General features: G+C 41.2%; 1 protein-coding gene across 7 annotated transcripts in view; it reads right to left on the bottom strand.

Annotated features, from left to right (window-relative positions):
- Window positions 1–19,140, bottom strand: part of TTC7A (tetratricopeptide repeat domain 7A) — a 162,474-nt gene that overhangs the window by 125,572 nt on the left and 17,762 nt on the right. For all 7 annotated transcript variants that reach the window (XR_014944632.1, XR_014944631.1, XM_015857449.3 and 4 more), the window contains 3 exons: window positions 10,191–10,321; window positions 8,395–8,516; window positions 1,749–1,827 (listed from right to left, as the gene is read on the bottom strand). Coding sequence is in view for 5 of the 7 variants with exons in the window: in XM_015857449.3 (XP_015712935.1) it covers window positions 1,749–1,827; window positions 8,395–8,516; window positions 10,191–10,321 (332 nt within the window). In the remaining 2 variants the exon portion in view is untranslated. The remainder of the gene's footprint in view (window positions 1–1,748; window positions 1,828–8,394; window positions 8,517–10,190; window positions 10,322–19,140) is intronic.

Here is a 19,140-nt window from a genome sequence, read left to right as displayed (position 1 = left end):
ACTCTCCTGTATTTTTTCCTACAGCCTCAGAGTGGAGGGAAGAATATTATGCCAGCAACAGAAAGATCTTTACTGTTTCCCACAAAAGAAGGAGTACAGTTTGTGATAAGCCTTTCAAAAGGCAAGAACTACATACTTCCAGTTTCTTTGATTTTAGCATACAGTACAGTAGCTGCATAAATTAGCTTCACTCCTGTTTTGAATAAGACCAAACAAACCAGAACAGGCCAAGCCTGTGATTTATGCTATTACCTCCTTTGGATAAAAAAAGCATCATTATGCTTAGAGAACACCGTGATCCCACAAATTAGGAAAAAAAAAAAAAACCAACAAAAAACTGTGTTTCATTTTCATGCATGAAAAATTTGTTTAATTAAGCACATTCCTTCCTTTGCCCTCTTGACAGCTCTTCAAAACTAAACAAGAAAATGAAAACACAACTTCCAGTGTAATGGAAATCCCAGGAAAAACTACTGGATGGACATCTTCGAATTTCCCCTTAAGGAATAACATTCTTCCCCAAGGGTGTTGTACAGCTCTCCCCAGTTGCATTGGGACAGAGGCATTTGAGTGCCACATTCTGTCACGGTATAAGAACAGCAGATGGTTACATTCATTTCAGCGTAGTGATAAAACAGATGAGCAAAAAAACCCCTGAGTCCCGATCTCAATCTGGAAAAGGACGTGACCATTTGAGTGTGACAATTAAGTCACCTTTCCTAATTCACTTCAAAAACTTTGGTGCGCATCTGCATTCTCAACTACACGTGGAAGATGATCCCAAGGCAACAAGATTTATTGCTAGAACAGAAATTCCAAAATAGGCATTTGTGAGAAACCTGGGCAAAAATGCACACAGGATACCCCTTCTGTTTGAGGTTTCATTTCAGCTCTGCATTTATACGTGAGGAAGATACACACAGATCAGTCCCACTCACTGGAACCCAGTGCTCTCCATCTTCATAATGTTAAGCAAAACACAGAAAGCCGAACAAAACACAAAACAAGCTTAGCCATATCAGTGCAACGCTTCCAAGACTGCAAAGTTCTCATTCATGTTCAAGACTGCTACTCTCCATGCTGCTGATTTCATCACATCCTTAGTAACTTCATGACAAAATTTCTTTAAGTGGAGATAGGAAAGAACCACCTAAGTTAAACTACCCAGTTAATGAGGCACATAACTTTCTCCATGATTTCTTCATCAGAGGCAATCGGGATTAACAAGATAACACAAAAAATAACAATCACTCTGCACTACATTGTATCAAAGGGATTTTTATATGAGGAACACAGAAGCATGTTAGTCTAAAAAAAAAGCCCTGTTTATTTGTTGCAAGAGCCAGAAGTACTTAATGCTACTACATGCAAATCTGAAAAGTTGTGCATGCACACACTGACAAGAGAGAGAAAGAAAACAAGGGACAGCACTGTCAAACTAAATTCATTCCTATTCCTATTTATACAGCAGACAGAAAAAGTACTGAGAGGAAAAAAAAAAAAACAGAAAAAGGAGAGAGTGAGAAAAAAAGTAACCCATATGTCCAGATCTGAGGGCTCAGAGGTTTCGATTGGATAGCGCTTTGAATGAAGTACATCACTAGAAATATCACTCCCAGAAGTATTAAAACAAAAAATTCCAAGCAATCAAGTGAAGATAATTTTTTGTTCTACTGCAGTGGTTAAAAAACAGAGCTCCTGCACAGCACATTACACCCACCTTCCCTTCTCCCATTCATTCCCCTTACCATTTTGAAGGTCTGAGTAGCTTTTGTTTCCACAGTCCGTAATACTTCTCGCAGACTCCTCATTCCCTTCACAATATTGCTAAGGGGAAGGCAGGAAGAAAAAAAACACCGTAAAACAAAAGGCAAAAGCAAACCAGAAAATTTGTGAGGAAATATTTTGATGGTGCACCAAAGGTGGGCAATAAACATGACATTCATATAAGCCAAGAAGGGAACCCCTTGCACCAAGAGTGTGGCACCGAGACGAGTCACTCTGAGGCAGAGGACAATGGCACCGAGCGAGGCAGTGACTGCAGCATGCCTGCTCCAGATGGCTTCCTCAGAGAAGATCACATTCACATTTGAGGAACAGAGGGGACATTTGGAAGCTTTTCATAGTTCGTGTTTATAAAGCAGATGCTTCACATGCATTCACATCCCCTCTTCGCAAACTCAGACTGGACTGGTATGAATTATACTGAGCTTAAATGATTCTTTTAAACGATGATGACTTTTAGGTGGTGCTTAAGTGTCTTGTGCCTGGTGGTCCAGACATGTAACGAAATTACAGTGGTTTAAAGAGTTCACTGTCAGGCAGCTAAGTTGAGTAGCTGACCACAAGCACAACTTAATCTCCAGTGAAAGAGGGCTAGGCTGAAAAAAATAATAATCACATTATTATGCATACAACATGAGCAATTAAACCAGCCTAGCTGCCAAATGATATCATAACCATGTGCCTAAGTGTCAAAAGAGATGGAGAGAGGAACAGTTAAACATTGGACACATCAGCACACCTGAAGCTTGTAAGCTCCTCCAGGTTAAGGACATGGCCATACCACCACAGTAACTACAAGACTTCAGCTCATTTTCACTGAAAGGTGGAAGCTACACAAAGAAATACAAGCCAACAGCAAAGGAGCAATGCTGCTCTGAATTAAAGTCATTCAGACTGCGGTAGTTCTGGTATATTAAATTGCCACTTCAGTTTCTTCCAGGAAAATCTTCTGTGCAGGCAGCATCTTGGTTTTGTTAAAAGGCCACACACTGTAACAACCACCTCTGTGAATCTGTTTAAACTTTGAAAGTAATTATACAGATTGTGTCTGTGCCTACTTTCATGCACTGCAAATCTTCTTGTGCTCTAAAATCAACCGTAAACATCTCAAGAAACATTGCAAAATATTTTCTGTGGGAAAAAAAAAAATAAATAAGTTGATGCTGTTTGACTTAAGTCTTGGCTTCAGGAAATGCCACATTAAGGCCTACAGACTTCAAGTCACACCATTCAAATGTGTGAGGCCTTCCTTCCAACCAAGTTTAATGTTCAAGTTTTAAACAAAGACTTCTGAAAATCACCCAGTTGTGGGTGATCTACAGACATGGTAAGAGGCAAGAGAAAAAAAAAACAAAAAAACAAAAAAAAACCCACAAGTTTTACCAGATGCCATCTCCTTTTTTTTTTTCCCTTTCCACTCTACCTTAAGAAAAAGATTTTCTCAGCTTTTCATGGAAAACTTCCTTGAGGAAGTTTCTGTAAGCTGGACATTAAAGCTCCAGCAAACGTTCCAAATAGAGAGCCAAGATACCTGCTGCATTTTGTGGGTTCAGGGAAGAATATTCACACATACACATAGTTCAGGATCTTAAACTAAGGAAAGCAATTAGGTACAGGGTGATATTCACACGTGAGCAGTCACACCAAAGCCAACAGAATTGATCACAAGTTATTTAATGCTGAAGAATGAAAAAGACATTCCCCCAGTTGAACAGAAAGCACCAGCCCAATTGCTCCCCTCAGTTACTTAAAAAGTTCAGGCCATTCCTGTGCTTCCTTGGACTCCTTAAGAGGCTCAGAAGAAGAAAAAGGCTGTACATGACATTTCCAAGACACTTTCAAGAATGCATACGTTTAGGTTTCTTGTTATGATAACGGTATTTGTCTTAAAAGCATCAATGAACTCCATTCACTAGCAACAGAAAGAAAATTAGTGATCATTTGCAAAGCCAATTAATTCCCCATTTGGCTTTTATTTAGAGACTAAAAACCTAGAGAATGTACTAAAAAAGAGACAGTTTTCTTCTCAGAACATTAGAGCACTGTTTCACTTCCAGCTTTTAGACAAGGCCATAAACTATGTCGATGGCTCACAGGAGGACCATCTTTTTCTGAACTGACAGGGAAAGGAAGACTAAGGAACAAGAACCTGAGGTATATGAAAGAAAAAATGGGAAGCTGCCCTTCCACAAATCTTTGGGGCTGAACACAGACCATCAGACAAACACCAAATGCACCTTCACAGGGGTAGAAACACACAGCTGGAAGAAGCAGCTCCCCTTTCCACTCAGCGCTCCAAGGCACTGGAAGGCTGAGAAGCAGACACCTCACTTTAAGCATGAGTGCTACTGATAACAATAACTAACTTACAGCTCTGTTAACAGATGCCTTTCATATATAAAGCATGCACATGATGAGATTTTTGAAAATAGAATCTGAAGAATACGGAAAAGTAGGTCTTTGAACAGCAGTAAGCACATGCAGATGAACAGATGAGGATGTAGTTGTAACTCTTAGCAATCCACGGTAAATCCACTTGATCTTATCTAGATCAGGAACTAAGCAATTCTGAGCACCTCATGACTTCAACAGAATACCTGGAAATCCCGGGTGCTGTTGGTTCAAGTCAAGGCATCATAAGTCAACATTAGATCACAGGAATTAAATGAGCTGAAAGATTCTGTAGGCCCCTACTGCACTGCTAAGGTGCAACAAAAAAAAATAATTATTAAAAAAAGAGGAACTGGAAGGAAACAGCACCTGGCCATTAAATGAACTGCTGTGGTTTGAGCCACAAAGGTGGCAAGAGAGATATTTTAAGAGCCATTATGAAATGTGGTTTAGGATTCAAGTACAGCTAATTTAATAAAGGGGAACGCAGAAAACCATCAGTGCAAATAGCGACTGAGAGCACACTGAGCAATGACTCAGTCCAGTATGGAATGAAAACCTGTGCATTTGTTTGTTTGTTTTTTGTGGGTTGGGGTTGTCTTTTTTTCCATTTTTGCTGCTGCTTTTTTCTTTCTTGTTGTTCTTTTCAGATTGCTTGGGTTTTTGTTGTATTTCCTGGTAGAAGTACCCTCATAATACAGGGTAATTACTGGACTATGGAAATAGTCATATCACAAACATCACATTAGCTGGTTAGCACTACACAAAACTCTAAGGCAAGAAACTTAGGAAGTACATTGTTTTCTGTGCAAAACCTTTGAAAATAAAATGCCAATAATGAGCCAAAGTGGAGCCCAAAAGATCATGTTCTTATCCTTATTTATTAACTGTGAAAACAGCCATTAACAAATGGAAGAGATGATCTGGAGATGGTTACGTGGCAGTTTGCAGAGTCAATTCTCCAGAGGAAAGCACACTAACAGCAGCAATACCATGGCCACTCTGCATCTCCTATATCTCTCCCACCACCCCACCGTGCTCACACCCTCTGCTTGGTATCCATAAACATTCAGCAAGCATTGATCAATGTCAACTGGGTGCTATTCCTTCTGCATGGAGGAATTCAGTGGCACACCTTTGCTTCAGACACACTTCTACATCTGACACCATTGTGTCAGACCGTCCCTTTGCTGCCATCTGGCATACAGCAACAACACGTAATGGGATACTGGCAGGAAGGTTCAACCACCTCTGACACTGTGGGCCAACATAACAAAATAAGAGGCATTGGTTTTCGAGCAGCCCTCATAGATTCATCTAGCAGGCAGTGAGACTCACTTGTCAATTAACAGCTGCACTGTCCTAAGTTTCCTTTATTAGATGCTAGACTAGGAGGATTGAAGAAGGGATAAATGGCAAGCAAGCCCACACAAATTTCTCAGAAAAAGATTAATATTCTGGCAAAATTTTTGTTAGATTCTACTGTAACACACATACATGAAGTTACTCTTTCCAAGTGCCCATGCAACAGAAACCAATAATACTAAAAAAAAAATGGAACTGAGGGCTCTGCAAAAATGACTTGGGCCATCTATTAACAGGGAGAAGAACTGCCACAGCTGTAGGACTCGCTGATCCTCACAGCTTGCTCCTTAGCAGCATGCACCTTTGTTTTGCATGGGTGTGAGTAAGGGAGGTGCTTTTTTTCCACCATGCACTAAAGGGGAAAGACACCTCTGCCTCCTGTGTTATTTGCTTTCCAGTGGTGGCTGTGCCCATGGAGAACTGCCTAGAATTGTACACAGGAAAATCACATCACATCACATCACAGTGCTCTAGAAAGGTCTGGGTTGGGAGGGACCATAAGGATCATTAAATTAAACTTTTTACTCAGAGTGGTGAGGGACTGGCACAGGATGCCCAGAGAAGCTGTGGGTACCCTATTACTGGAGACATCAAGGTCAGGGAGGATGGGCCCTGACCTAATCTGACATATCGGGTTGGCAATCCCAATGTCAGGAAGGTTGGATCTAGATGATCCTTAAGGTTGCTTCCAACCCATCCACTGTATTTCTCTATGATCCCTGATCACGATCCAAGAGGCTGCCAGCAGGACAGAGCAGGACAGTACCACTCCTTTCCCGGTTCATCCACTGAGGGAGACATCAGCTCCCCTATAGGAAATGAAGTGCTGTTTTGTATACAAGTGCCCAGGGGAAGCACCTCCTAGGACCCAGCACAAAATATCTGTAAAGGCCTCTTTCCTTTTCACCCTCCCACCCTTTTCCTTCATATATCCCAATGCTGTTTATGCCCTCTCGTGGCAGAAGCTGCACATTAATATACAAGCAGGGGCACAGAGACAAAAAGGGGATTCCCACTTGTCTCATTTTTCTTCCTCTGCTCCTTTAATTTCACTGGCTTTTGCTTCTGATTTGCACTGGAAGAGGTGCAAAACTAACGGGGCTTTGTTCTTGTCACAGCCATGTCAGCTCCACAGCAGTAATGAGGCTGTTTTTTCATCAGGAGACAGCTACAGAGAACATTTTGCTGCTACTGCAGCGATTCAGCTTATAATCAAAGTGGTGCTTAATTCACACATGTATTTTGATTCCCAACTGTTTTCCTGTTGAGCTGGGTTTTTTTTCTTTTTTAAAAGGCTGTCATTATAATAACGTGGGAAGAGAGCAACCAGGGCTCACAGTAATAGCTAAAACAACCCACTGGATATATTGAAGTGATGAAGATTGAATTTCAAATGTTGCTGAATAAATGAACATGAGTGAGTACGTTATTCAAAAGGTGCCTAGAGGACATCAGTGCCATATGTTCTAAATGAGATTTTATTTTATTACACAGCTAATGAGTTTACTGGCAAGACCTGAGCTTTTTGTTTGCTACCAAAATGGCAAAGGGCCAGCAAAGCCCACTCTTTGAGCTACAGATGGTCAACCATCATCTCTCGTGGGAAAACCACATATGTATCCTGTATCTCTGGGACTACATCTTGAAACCTTGTACTTCCTTACAAATAAACTTGCAGGCAGTTGACTAAAGGGGTCATTTTGTAACACCTGGTCTTTATGAATAAAGCCATTAGGTTAAATAAGGCTCACCTCATGACACCCTGCATAGACATGCAATAGTAAGTACAACTGCACTGTACATGAAGGCTTTTAATCCTAGCTACAAATAAAACAATAGAGAACACCAAGCATATTCATAGATGCATTTAAATCATTACTGGGGGGAAAGGAAAGTTAAAAAAAACAAGCTGTAGAGAAGCAGCAGCAACAACAGAATCAATATATATATATACATATATATTTTTTTTTTCTTCTGCAGAAGAATTTAAACTGATTTTTGCTGTGATTTTTTCCCTCATTTTCTCCTTTTCAGTCTCTCCATATTTTTCCTTTTCCCTTTCTTCTCTATTTTATTCAGAAGGAAAAAGGAGTGAAGAAAAGGAGAGAAAATATCTTTTGGAGTGAAGGTTATAAAAGCCACAGAAATGAAATACTTCCAAAGGTGGTTTGCTCAAGGAAGTTTACAAGCCTTTGACCAATTACATTCTACAGAACAGTGAGAAATTCAGTATCTGATTCCTTAAGAACAAAAGCGATACTTTGCTATAAACACAGGACTAGGGAAGGATGAACTCTTACAAGTATTGTTTACACGTGGTAAAAGGACATTCTCCGCTCATGGCAATCTCTCCATCAGCTAAATAGATATGAAGATACTGCCTGTATTAGGGGGTCACTGTGCTCTCACTGACGGCCTTTGAAAGAGGGTGCTCTTTCTAGTTAAACCACACAGATCTGGGGGTTTGGTCAAGACATTCAAGACCTTCAATAACTAAAAGAAACGACTCTTTAAGACTTCACTGAGCTCTAAACCAGGCCTTAGGGCTGCACATTCAAAAAGTATTCCGTAGTATTTACATTCCACTCGCTCTCTATGGTCAGACTCCTCTCATCTCCACAGGGAACAGAGCTGAGTCAAGACAATAAAATAGTCGAACCCCACCCTACTTGTGAGTCTGGACTTAGGGTGAGAGGGAAAGGCGGGTGGGAGGGGTAGGATATGAGAAACCTTGAAGCAAGTCAACAGCAGCAACAAAAAGTCACAACAGAACACATGAATACATAAGTCTCATCTGTTCTCATATTAGATATGCAGTATTATCTATTTTTACTAACATCTGCATCCACCTACCCCTTTTTTAAATGAGTCACGTAGGCACTCTGTAGAGCTGCTTCCAGGAAGTAGGACAGTTCAAACTCAGAGTATGCCGTGTTGCTGCCCTTTATACTCCTCGAATGTGTGTTGTTTAAGGTCTGTGAGGAAACAAATCAGCGGGATTACAGACAATGCTTTGAACTAGCCACTTCCTCACAAGAAACCAAAAATAAAATGTTAGCTTCTGTCATCAGAATCCTCTTCAGGTTACTTGAAAACCTACCTTCATTAGCTATTCCAATAACCTTCCAAAGACAACTTTGGAATAAATAAATAAACTATACAGTGACTTCTGTGAAATATTCTGTGTGCAATGTGAGCACTGAAACACCAACATCTGCTACTTTCCACTCTTAATATGTTTTATTAAGCTACATATCAACATTAGGGGCTTCAGAAGTACTATTCTGACCAACAGAGCCAACACCTTGCATAGAAATAGAAACACAATGTTTAAGCAGGGATACCCAGCTTCACATGGTGAATATTTATAAGAGACAGTAAACTACAAGGGGTTTTGATGGCAGAATCTTAGCTTTTCCTCTTTCAGTCTTACTAAACCCTTCTTGCTTTGTCTTCCTTAGAAGCTCTATCTTCCAGACCAGCTAACAAACAGCTTTCACTGCTGGAAACAGTCCTGTGTATACCCTCCAAAGCAGTACTTTACTTCCAGGAATGAGAAGGAACTATGGCCTCTGAGTGTGTGCATCAGGAAACCTGCAGCCTTTTGAACAAGAATTTGTTCATCATCTAGAGTCAAATTTTTTCCCTTCTTGGTGGACAGAAGCTGTCTGTGAAAACAATTCCATGCACAGCACTGCAGGAATTCACTCTCCTACACTGAAAAGGCTACAATTCATTTTAAATAAAAAGGTAATTTAGCTTATTCTTGCAAGGAAACAGACCAAACTACTTGTTAGATGGCTACCTTAATGGATTTTTGTGTGTGCTGTAAGCTTATTTTTCTTGTTTTAATGCAAATGAAAGCAAAACCAGCAGCCTTGCTGCTGAGAGGAGGAGGAATATCTGGTCAGAAGGTCTGAGGCTGTAAAGTACAAAATAACGGATAATATCCACTACTGCTCATGTCAAGCATAACATGTGGCAGAGGACAGAGTGTGAAAACGTATAGCACGTCCCTGTTAAATGCTGCTAGTCAGAGGTACAGAGATAGAGGTACCTAAGCATGTACTCAGCAAGGAACAGGCATGTACTACAGCTCAGTAGAGAGCTCAGTACTCATCTTAGTCAGCATCCTTAGCCAACATCAGGCTAAGCAGTTACTCGCTATTGATTCAGGTTCCTCCAGTTTCACCTGGAAATTGCAAAGCATTGGCAGCTAAGGTGCTATGATCAGGCCAAAAGGTAATCTTCAGCTTGTTAGGGATTTAAGATCCAATATTGTATATCATTTACATGGCAGATAAATAAAATGTCTAGGGTTCCTTCATAGTAGCACTTGGTTCATCAAGCCTGTAATCCTTATTAAGAGCTAGATTTGAGATAAAGACCTGAGCATATCACAACTAGTCAGTACTTTACTACAGGCAAAACTGGTTTCTACATGTCATTCTCAAAAGAAACTGGCAGAGACCAGACAAACAGCTGTTTTGCAATTGCTTATACTGAAAAGGTCAGCCTGCAGAAATGACACCTGGCTCCTTCAGATTTGTTCTCATTCTCTTGAGAGACATTTTCACCACCATTCTGCAGCCAAAATTCCTGGATGTTCTACTCAAGTCACCAGCTAACACCCTGAGCACATTACTTACCTTTTCAAGCTCCTGCAGGTACACTTGAGCAATGACACATGCAGTCTCAAAGCAAGACATGACTTCCTCCTCCCTTTCACACAGGCGAGCACGTGAGGCAATTGAGTTGGTTGAGCGCTCCAGAGACAGACCTGCAAAATAGCAGCACCTTCATTAACTGGCGTCCACTAACAGCAATGCAGCCATGTTAAACTTCTACTTGCTGGCTGACAGAAAAGCTTTTCCATATGTAGATTTCCCCATAGTTTTAGTGGTTTTTAGGACATCCCGGGAAGATAAAATTCTTACACATGCAAGGCATTTTTGTCATGCTGCTCTAACATATGGTACCACTGCATGCTTCTACAGCACCTTTCAAACATTTCATGAAGACAGAACATACAAATCCTCTACCAGGGATGAGCAAGCGGGGAAATTATGGCCTGTATTCCAATATTACATTCCAACAGTAATGAAAAGCTTGTAAGATGTAACACAAAATCCTAGCCTTCCCGACACAGGTCTGAAGGATGAGCTGTCTGGACAGTCTCTCCAGGGAAGCAATGAGGACCACCACTGCATGTGCCAGAAGAATTTGCCCCATGTGAAGAGCTGCAGCTCATACCAGGAACCACACCTTCCTTGTACACAATCCTGGGCACCCAGCAGAGCTCACTTGAAGACTCCATGGCAAACCACTGTGAAATGGCAAAGGGGAGCCAGGCTACTCCGTGATGAACAGCGTGTCAGAAGCACTCATTCTAGAGGAGTCTGAGACTCCTAGACGGCCTTAGCTCTGTTTATTTTTCACATTCAATGTTTCTATTTTATCCCCTTGGTAACTGTGCTAGGAGTCTTCCTGTCCCATGCTCTGCCTCTGAGCAGACACGAGCAGTTAGTTCAGTGGAAGAAGCCCCACACATGAGAGTTCAGGAGGAGGCTCCCCACTGCCCTTTCCCAAATCAGGGCTCCATGGCACATCCCCCAGGACCCACCAAGGAGAAGCACACACCAGTATCCTGCACCTTTGAAAATCCTGGGGGACAATGATCTTGCTGCTTATTACTAACAACCATTCTGTATTGTCTCCTTTCTACTGATATCCATCTTGCATAGGAGAAATCCAACTGATTCTGTCCTCCAATCGACTTTCGAAGCCTCTGACTTTATGTCCAGATTTTTTCCTTACTATTTCAAAGTTTCTCTTCACTCTGTTGCTACATACTGAGAGGGAAAAGAGAATGTTAACTCAATACAGAAAGAGAAAACATCCAGTGGTAAAGTTATATCAACTTATAAATATTACTCTCAGATCTGACTAAATTCACCTCTGAATTTCAAGCCTTCCACCTTAACCAAAAATAAATCCAACAAAGTGTTGCATTTCAGAGTGACCACTCTGATCAGGATGCTGCAAGAGCCACCCGAGTACGGGCTGTGTGGAGGCAGCTTATCGTGGGAGATGTCACATAGAGAACAGGCTGACAAAAACCATTTACATATAGGCTGCCACCCACTGCAAGGAGCTACTATCTTTAAGCTCTGATGTGGGAGAGGAAAGCAAGCAGCCTTTGCCAGAACCAAGTGACAGCAAACATACCCATCCGCACAGCCACAAAAACAGAGGTGGGGCAGAACAGTGATGGGGATACCAACACTTCCCAAAAGACTTCTTGCTGCAGTAATCATAGAGCAATGTACAACATACCGAGAGAAGACAGCATGCTACACTGCACACATTTTTCCACTTGCAAAGGGCAAGAAGGAATAATGACCCACATGATGTGAGATTAGTCATAGAGCTTCCTGCTCATACTGTTTGTGCTGCCCTGATGCTATCAGAGGGTAAGATCTGCTGCAGAATCTGATTCACCAAGGAGATACAAGAAGAAAAGTCAGAGCAGGCAGGGAGCAAATGCAGTAGACAAAAAATGAAGGACGAAACAAATTTCCTACTCTTCAGCCATCAGTTCAGCTCTCACAGTGCAAAGTCCCAACAATTACAGATTTGCCTGAGGTGCAGCTGTGTGTGGACAGCACTGTTTAAATACCCACCAGCCCTGACAGCACTAACTCCACTGACTCTTCTCCATTGCTATCAGCAAAGAAAAACCTTCACAGCATTCCATGTGTTTTTCATTCAACTCAATTCCCTAAAAGACACAGAAGACCGCTAACTGGACTCAGCAAAGCATAACTCCTGCTGAGACTGAATTAACTTATGGGTGAAGCATAAAGCTACATGCTTTCTGGACAGCTGGTTGAGGAAGTTTTTTAAACCGGGTACTTTAAGACCACACTAACTTATAACTCACCTATACCAAGATTTTGTCTCTTAAGATGCCCAGATTTAAATAAACAAACATATGCAAATACATACCACAGAAACAGTACACACACAGAGATACCATTTTCTAATGGCTATGGCTCAAGTCAAAGAAAGGCCTTTCATTAAAAAATAAACTCCTTCTACCTACTTCAGAGGCAGCAGCTTTCTGTGTATAGAAGCAGTACTTTTCTTTCCTGAATAAAGGAAAGGCTTCCATCCACTTCCTTTATTTCTCCAAAGAACTATCTCTGGCTCTTTATCTCTCTAATTTTTGCTTGTTCTTCTGCCATTCTGAAGCTAATTTGCATTTATGCCAGAAAAGAAACACATCATATGGCATATAAGAGTTGTCACAGACTGAAGAAATTCCTTCCTAGAGTTCAGATGCACTGCTTTCATTCATGGAAACCTGAATGGGGACATTTTAGGAAGGGTTATTTCCAGCTTCATCTCACCCAGTCCTTCCCAAAGGAAGAAAACATGTCATGTGGTTCCAACGCTCCAAAGTGACACTATTAAAAGAACTGGAAAACACATGTGCAAACAGACAAAAGGGCTCATTCTCAGCAACAGAGATCACAGCAAAATTCAGGTTGGATGGGGTCCTGGGAGGTTTACAGTCCAACTTGCTGCTTGACGAATGGTCAGCACAGGCTCAGCAGGGCTTTACCCAGGCAGGTCTTTAAAGCTCTGTGAATAGATGGAGACTGCACAACTGCTAGGGAGAAGAGCACGCTAAGGTAGCCTGCTTCTTTTCTTCCACTTCATAAACTAGTTCCTCGAATAGCAGCATTACTCCTACTAACTAGGAGGGATACATCAGTCTATTCACAGTTCTCATCAATTCAATTCTAACACGGGCTTCCGTGGTGTTATGTCTGTGTCAAGCACATTGACAGGAACTCAAAAAAGAGCTTAGGATGGACTTATAACTCTGCCAAAAGCACCAGTCCCAGTCTGCAACTCAAGGCATACCTATGCTCACAGCTGCACAGACAGGCTATCCTGGCCAGAAGCCAGTGAGCTTCTAAGCTGACAATATGTAATGACATTACTACAGGAACATAAATAATTTGTCCCAGGGTAAGCCAGGGTGTGAACCACAGCACAGCAGCTACACATCCTCAGTCCTGCAGCCCTCCCAGCAAAGGATGTCTTCTGCTGGGCACCTGCAGCCACCTTCCTGATTGAGTGCCTGTTCAGCGACGGGGTGGCAAGCACTGCTCTGAAAAGCCACTTCAGTCACCTCCCCCTGACCAGTTCCATGTCAGCTCTGCACACCTCCCTGCGAGGCAGAAGTCAGCCACCTCAATCCAAGGACATCTGCTTTGCTGAGCGTATCAAGATGTGACGCCTGCAGGCTGGTTGCTCTACACGGCAGATCTTTGAACCTGGACTTTAAACGACAACAAAGCAGTCTCCATACTTTCTGATCACAAATCTTCATTCTACTGAGCAAGCATCTCCATTAAGTACATTTATAAATTATAAACTAATATAAAGCACGCATTACAAAATGCTACTCACAGCCATTTCTCATCACAGAAAAGCCAAGCAAATTTGGAGCACATACCTTTTTGTTATACGTTTTTAAGTTCAACTGCTCTTTTAAGTGCTTTGCCACAAGCCAACCAGCGAGCTTGTGTGTGAGAGATGTTGCTGCTCACTTCCCCCTGCATTACAAACTACTGTAATAATTCTACCATTTAAAGGCTTTGTGCTTACAGAGCAACCGAACTGATAACACCCTGGATTGCTCTGTGTACTTCTTGGTTTCTCTTCTTTCCTGCAAAATCTGAACTACAACTGATAGCAAACTTCTTGTGATGCAATTACTGCAACCTCACACTAGAAACCATCCTTTCATCATCCTCAAAGCAGCAACTCCACCAGTGGTTACACTAACATGTGTGTTTATTTTTCAGAAACACTGTTTTTATTAAGGAAGCCATTTATGGCTTACAGTATCTTCACCAGTAACTTTCCTTATATACTCTTACTTGTTCTAACACTTCTTCCTTCAAATCCCAAGCAAAGACTTTATTTGCTAACAAAGGAATACATTTTAGCTTGTACTGTTTCATGTACTATTTCAGCCATTTACCACAGCAGGAAGAACAAGTGCTCCCGCAAGGGTATGTGGTTTGACCTTTTTGCTAATGAGAAATAAACCCCAAAAGTGGCTGCTAAAAACTGTGAAACAGTGGATCACCTTCATAGATGCAGATTTTCAAAGGCTCTTGTTTATTGCTGGGAAAATGTACATCCAATGGTGGCAACTACATTGAAAAACAGCACTTCACAGCAGAGAATTTCCTGTACCAGAAAGTACTACTGCACTCTCTGTGTCCATTGCAGTTTCCTTGAAAATAAATAGAAGGCATTACTTTCAGAGCAAACTATGCATTTTCTTTCTGAACCCCAATGGAGCATTTGTACATTTCTGGTTTGTACTGGGACTGCAGTGAAGGAGATGGCTCTGCTAGACTACAGCAAACAGGTGAAAGCAGCAATCTCTCACAATCTGTTGACTTGATCAACATTATTCATGTACTTCCATGGATGAAGAATTACATTCTTCTCTAGTCTAAATACAGTAGGCAGAAGTGGAGAAGTAGAAAAGCCAAGTGGACAGGGCACAATAAGAGTGGTTGTGCTGATGATACACCATTGGGATGTACTGTCTGGGCTCACTGCATCACTGCCAGGCAGCAGCATCAGTAAGAGTTCTTGTGTAAAACTGCAGTCACTGAAACAGAGTACACTTTGATATGTACTTTTGGAGCAGAAGAGAGAAAGTGGGATTACGACTTAAAGCACCTGCATCTACAAAGCAGAGCTTTCACCTATCAGACAGCTGCTCCGATGCCAGCACAAATAAACTGCATGCTCCCTGTCTAAATGACATAACTGTTGGCAATAGCACTTTGAAGAGTACATGAGGTACAGAACAAAGTCTCTTCCTCTGATGTAGATCAGCATTTAAAAGAGAGAGCTTTTGTTAAGCAAAAGTGCAAACAAGTTCTGCAAACAAAATGCCTGATTCTCAGTTATACAGTTCTCAGCTTCAGATTGCACCACACATTCTTGCATCTGCTATATGGGTACATTACAGCAAGTTGTCCCCCCCATCAGCCAGAAGCAGCAATGCAGGCAGGATGTACATAAGGTGGAAGGACAGAGGAAGAGCTGGATTCTCCCTTTGTACCACAGAACTGTTAAGTCTTCCTTATAGTCGTGGGGCTAACAAACAGTAATGCAGGAATGGATCATCTTTATCTTGACACAGGCAATTACAACATGCTTTTACTTTCCTTTATTACTGTCCAGAAAGGACAAGGAAAATGATTTATTTGAACATGGAAAAGTGTCATCACCCTTCCAATAATCCCCTTCTACATTTGTCTCACTTGTAAAGACAAGCCATATCCCTACATAGCAAAAACAAGAGAGCATGTAGGAATCTTATGCACTACAAGAAAGCTTTTCTTGGAGACCTTGAACTCTTATGATCAGCCCATGGAATGATACCAAGCACAAAAATACACATAGTCATAAGGCTACATGTAGTGGTAGTGGGGTTTTTTGGCATAAGTCAGGATAACATTCTACATTATTATCTAGGAAAGGAGAATGTGACTTGCAAGCTTGTATGCCCTAAGCGAAAAAAAAAAGGGCAAACTGAGAAAGTATACAATTAGCCTGCAACATCTGTAAACTGCCTGGACTAAAGATGTTTCTAGCAAAAAGAAATCAGAAGTGTAAATTCTCTTTGAAAGGAGGATTACAAAATAGATGATGACTCTGTGAAACTACATAGCATTTCCAAACTTGAAACTGTTCAAACTGCTGCTGCTCAAAATTACTCCAGTCACTGTTCCAGTACACTCAATAGCCTGGGAACTGCCATCTAATTCAACCCAGACCAAGCACATAGAAATGCCACACCAGAGAAGTTAACTGGAAATTCAGGTTTTGGAAGGACTCTCCTTAAAAGTATGGCTGTTTGAATGCACTATTTAATTGTTTAAACAAAGCTTATCTTTGCAGCATGTGATGAGCAGCATGAAGTAAAAAAAATAAACTGAAGTTAGAATTTGATGAAGTGCTGAAATTAGAAATTAGTCTTGAAAATAAAGGCTCTCTTCCATTAAACAAAGGGAAAGAGAAAAAAAACACAACCCTCTCTTTCTTCCTTTCATCTCACTCCATTTCTTTAGTCTAATGAACAGCTTTTCAGAAATGAAGGATTGATACAGCTTTGATTAAGTAAAACCAAATGGGAAAAGTTACTTTCCACTTCTTACCTATGTATTACAAAGAAAAAGAATACACTCATCATCAAAAGTCCACAGCTTCTAATTATGAGTCTGTTCCATGTGAAATTCATTTAACTGAAAATATTTTCTTAATCGAACTACTTAATGAGCAAGAAAAAAAAAGCAGACTTCTGAGAAGTTAGCTTTGCAATAAGGACATCTTTAAATGGACATTTTATTCTAGTTTCCAAACAAATACAGCTGAATACAAACCTCACCTAGAGAATTAGTCATGCTGTAGAAAATGGTATGAAAAAAGAATGACTGACATTTAAGTGAATGTAAAAGACTTCCCTGAAGCATATGAACAAACAGGTGAAGTACCTTCTGATTAGGTAGAAAGAAAAATAACGATAATACCAGTTATGTTTACTGACTGCAAACCCACGTTTTTAACAGCTTCTCAAACATCATAAGAATTAAATGAAGAAGCACAAAAGGAAGTCTAAGATAGATGGCAAAAAAAAAAAAAAAAAACAGGCATAAACTGGTCCATCTAAAATATCATGCTAAAACCGAGGGAGTAGTTTTCAAATTATCTGACCATGAAATCCATCTTCCTGTTTATTACTTCTTAAAAGATTTGTTTTCCTGTTTACTTGTGACACCATCATTTTCCACTCACAGCACAACTATAACTTGGAACCACTTCCAGTTCTACAGATTCAAGATGAAGATTTTACATAGGGAGAAAGCAGAAAAATAACCTTTCAAGCAATACTGACCTGTGGAAGTTTTAGAAGGCACAGCCTTACAAGAAACTTGAAAACATGAAATAAGAGTTTGTCCTAAATGCGACTAAACAAACACAGAACTCTGAAAGCCCACAATGAGCTGATCTAAACCCAGAATCCTGGATGGATTTTTAAACTCAAATAGCCCTCCCATGCTGGGCCCAGACCTCTGCTACCATCATTCTAACTCACAGCTCATGGGAAGGCTCTGAAAACAGTGGCTGGCTCGAAGCACGTGCATAACTCAATCCAGAGGCATTGGCACTGTGACCTTATGGTTCCTCAGAAGCATCACAGTACTGCTCTTGAACACCTTCAAATGGCTAAAGTAGGGTATAGGACAAAATAAAGAATGTTCCAAGCCGACGGACTAAAAAAAAATAAAACAAATCTTATACATGTGATTTGTGGTTGACTTGTAACAAAGTGCAAACTCACCAAGGCTTCTCACAGTCACAACACTTAATGATCTCTTCCACGTGGATTTTTCAGAGATTCAAAAACACCGAGCTCATACTGATACCTTTTGATACAATGGGGCTCCTTTCTAAGGTTTTCAAATACCTCAAGCCTTTAGAAATCAATGCACAGAGATTCACCTCAGCCTTCCTTAGCATCCTGTAAGTACATTACCCCACAGCTTCTTTCCAGCCACCACTGAACTGGGCCTTCACTCCAACCACATCAGGCACATACCGAGGAGGCCATGAGTCACCCCAGCACTGCCAGCTTCTGGCTGTACAGAGACTCAGACCTGATCTCCCCACTCTGAGCTGAAATTAGCAGTAATAACACAAAAATTACTGATGGACAGACAAAGGGAAGCAAAGAGGTAGTGGGACTGTCAAAGCCCTGCTTCCCAGAAAAGCAGCTAGAAACCATTTGCAGTCTTATTTCACCAGATCTACATGCAGAGATTCAGAGGAAGTCCATTGGTGGCCTGGCAGCAGATCTGCTGGATGCAGGGAGCTCCTCCCTATGGAGTGACTCACCCCACAGCAGCTCTGACACTGCACCTCCCCATCAGAAGTGCCACAGAAGTCTAAAGAACTGTCAGCCATGATAGAGCCAGGGCCCACAGGCCAAATGAGCCCCCACACGCCTTCATGACTCAGGTTGGCAACAGGCTGCAGGAAAGGCTGGGCACCATGCTGCTGGGGAATTAAAACCTCCAAGCACAAAAGTATAGAAACCTATAAACCTAACAGCATATTACTACAGAAACTGATTTATTTAGACACAGCTATTCCCCAAATAGGGAATTTAGGTGAGCTAATTTGGGTGGAAGCCAACAGAGCAAGGCAGGCAAGAAAACTTTTCCTGCTGTTCAACCTCTACAGCTCAATTAGAAGGGCAGCAAATTTCTATCTCTTCTTACCGTAACATCAACCTACTACCATTCCTCAGAGGTCACTAAGATTTAGCCCCAGCCTTTAGTGTCCAGCCTTCTATACTGTGGAATTCAAAAGGTGCTCTAAGAAAGCAACCTCAGTTTTACCATCTCATGTTTTATTTCTACCACATACCGATTTGCACAGCTCTTCTTTCTCACTGTGTTTTAGTCTGTCTCCAACATTCAAACAGTTAAG

Source organism: Coturnix japonica, chromosome 3 (genome assembly GCF_054131305.1).
Source record: "Coturnix japonica strain WE chromosome 3, WE-NBRP24, whole genome shotgun sequence".
Lineage (NCBI taxonomy): Eukaryota > Metazoa > Chordata > Aves > Galliformes > Phasianidae > Coturnix > Coturnix japonica.
This window is presented reverse-complemented; position numbering and strand designations above follow the sequence as displayed.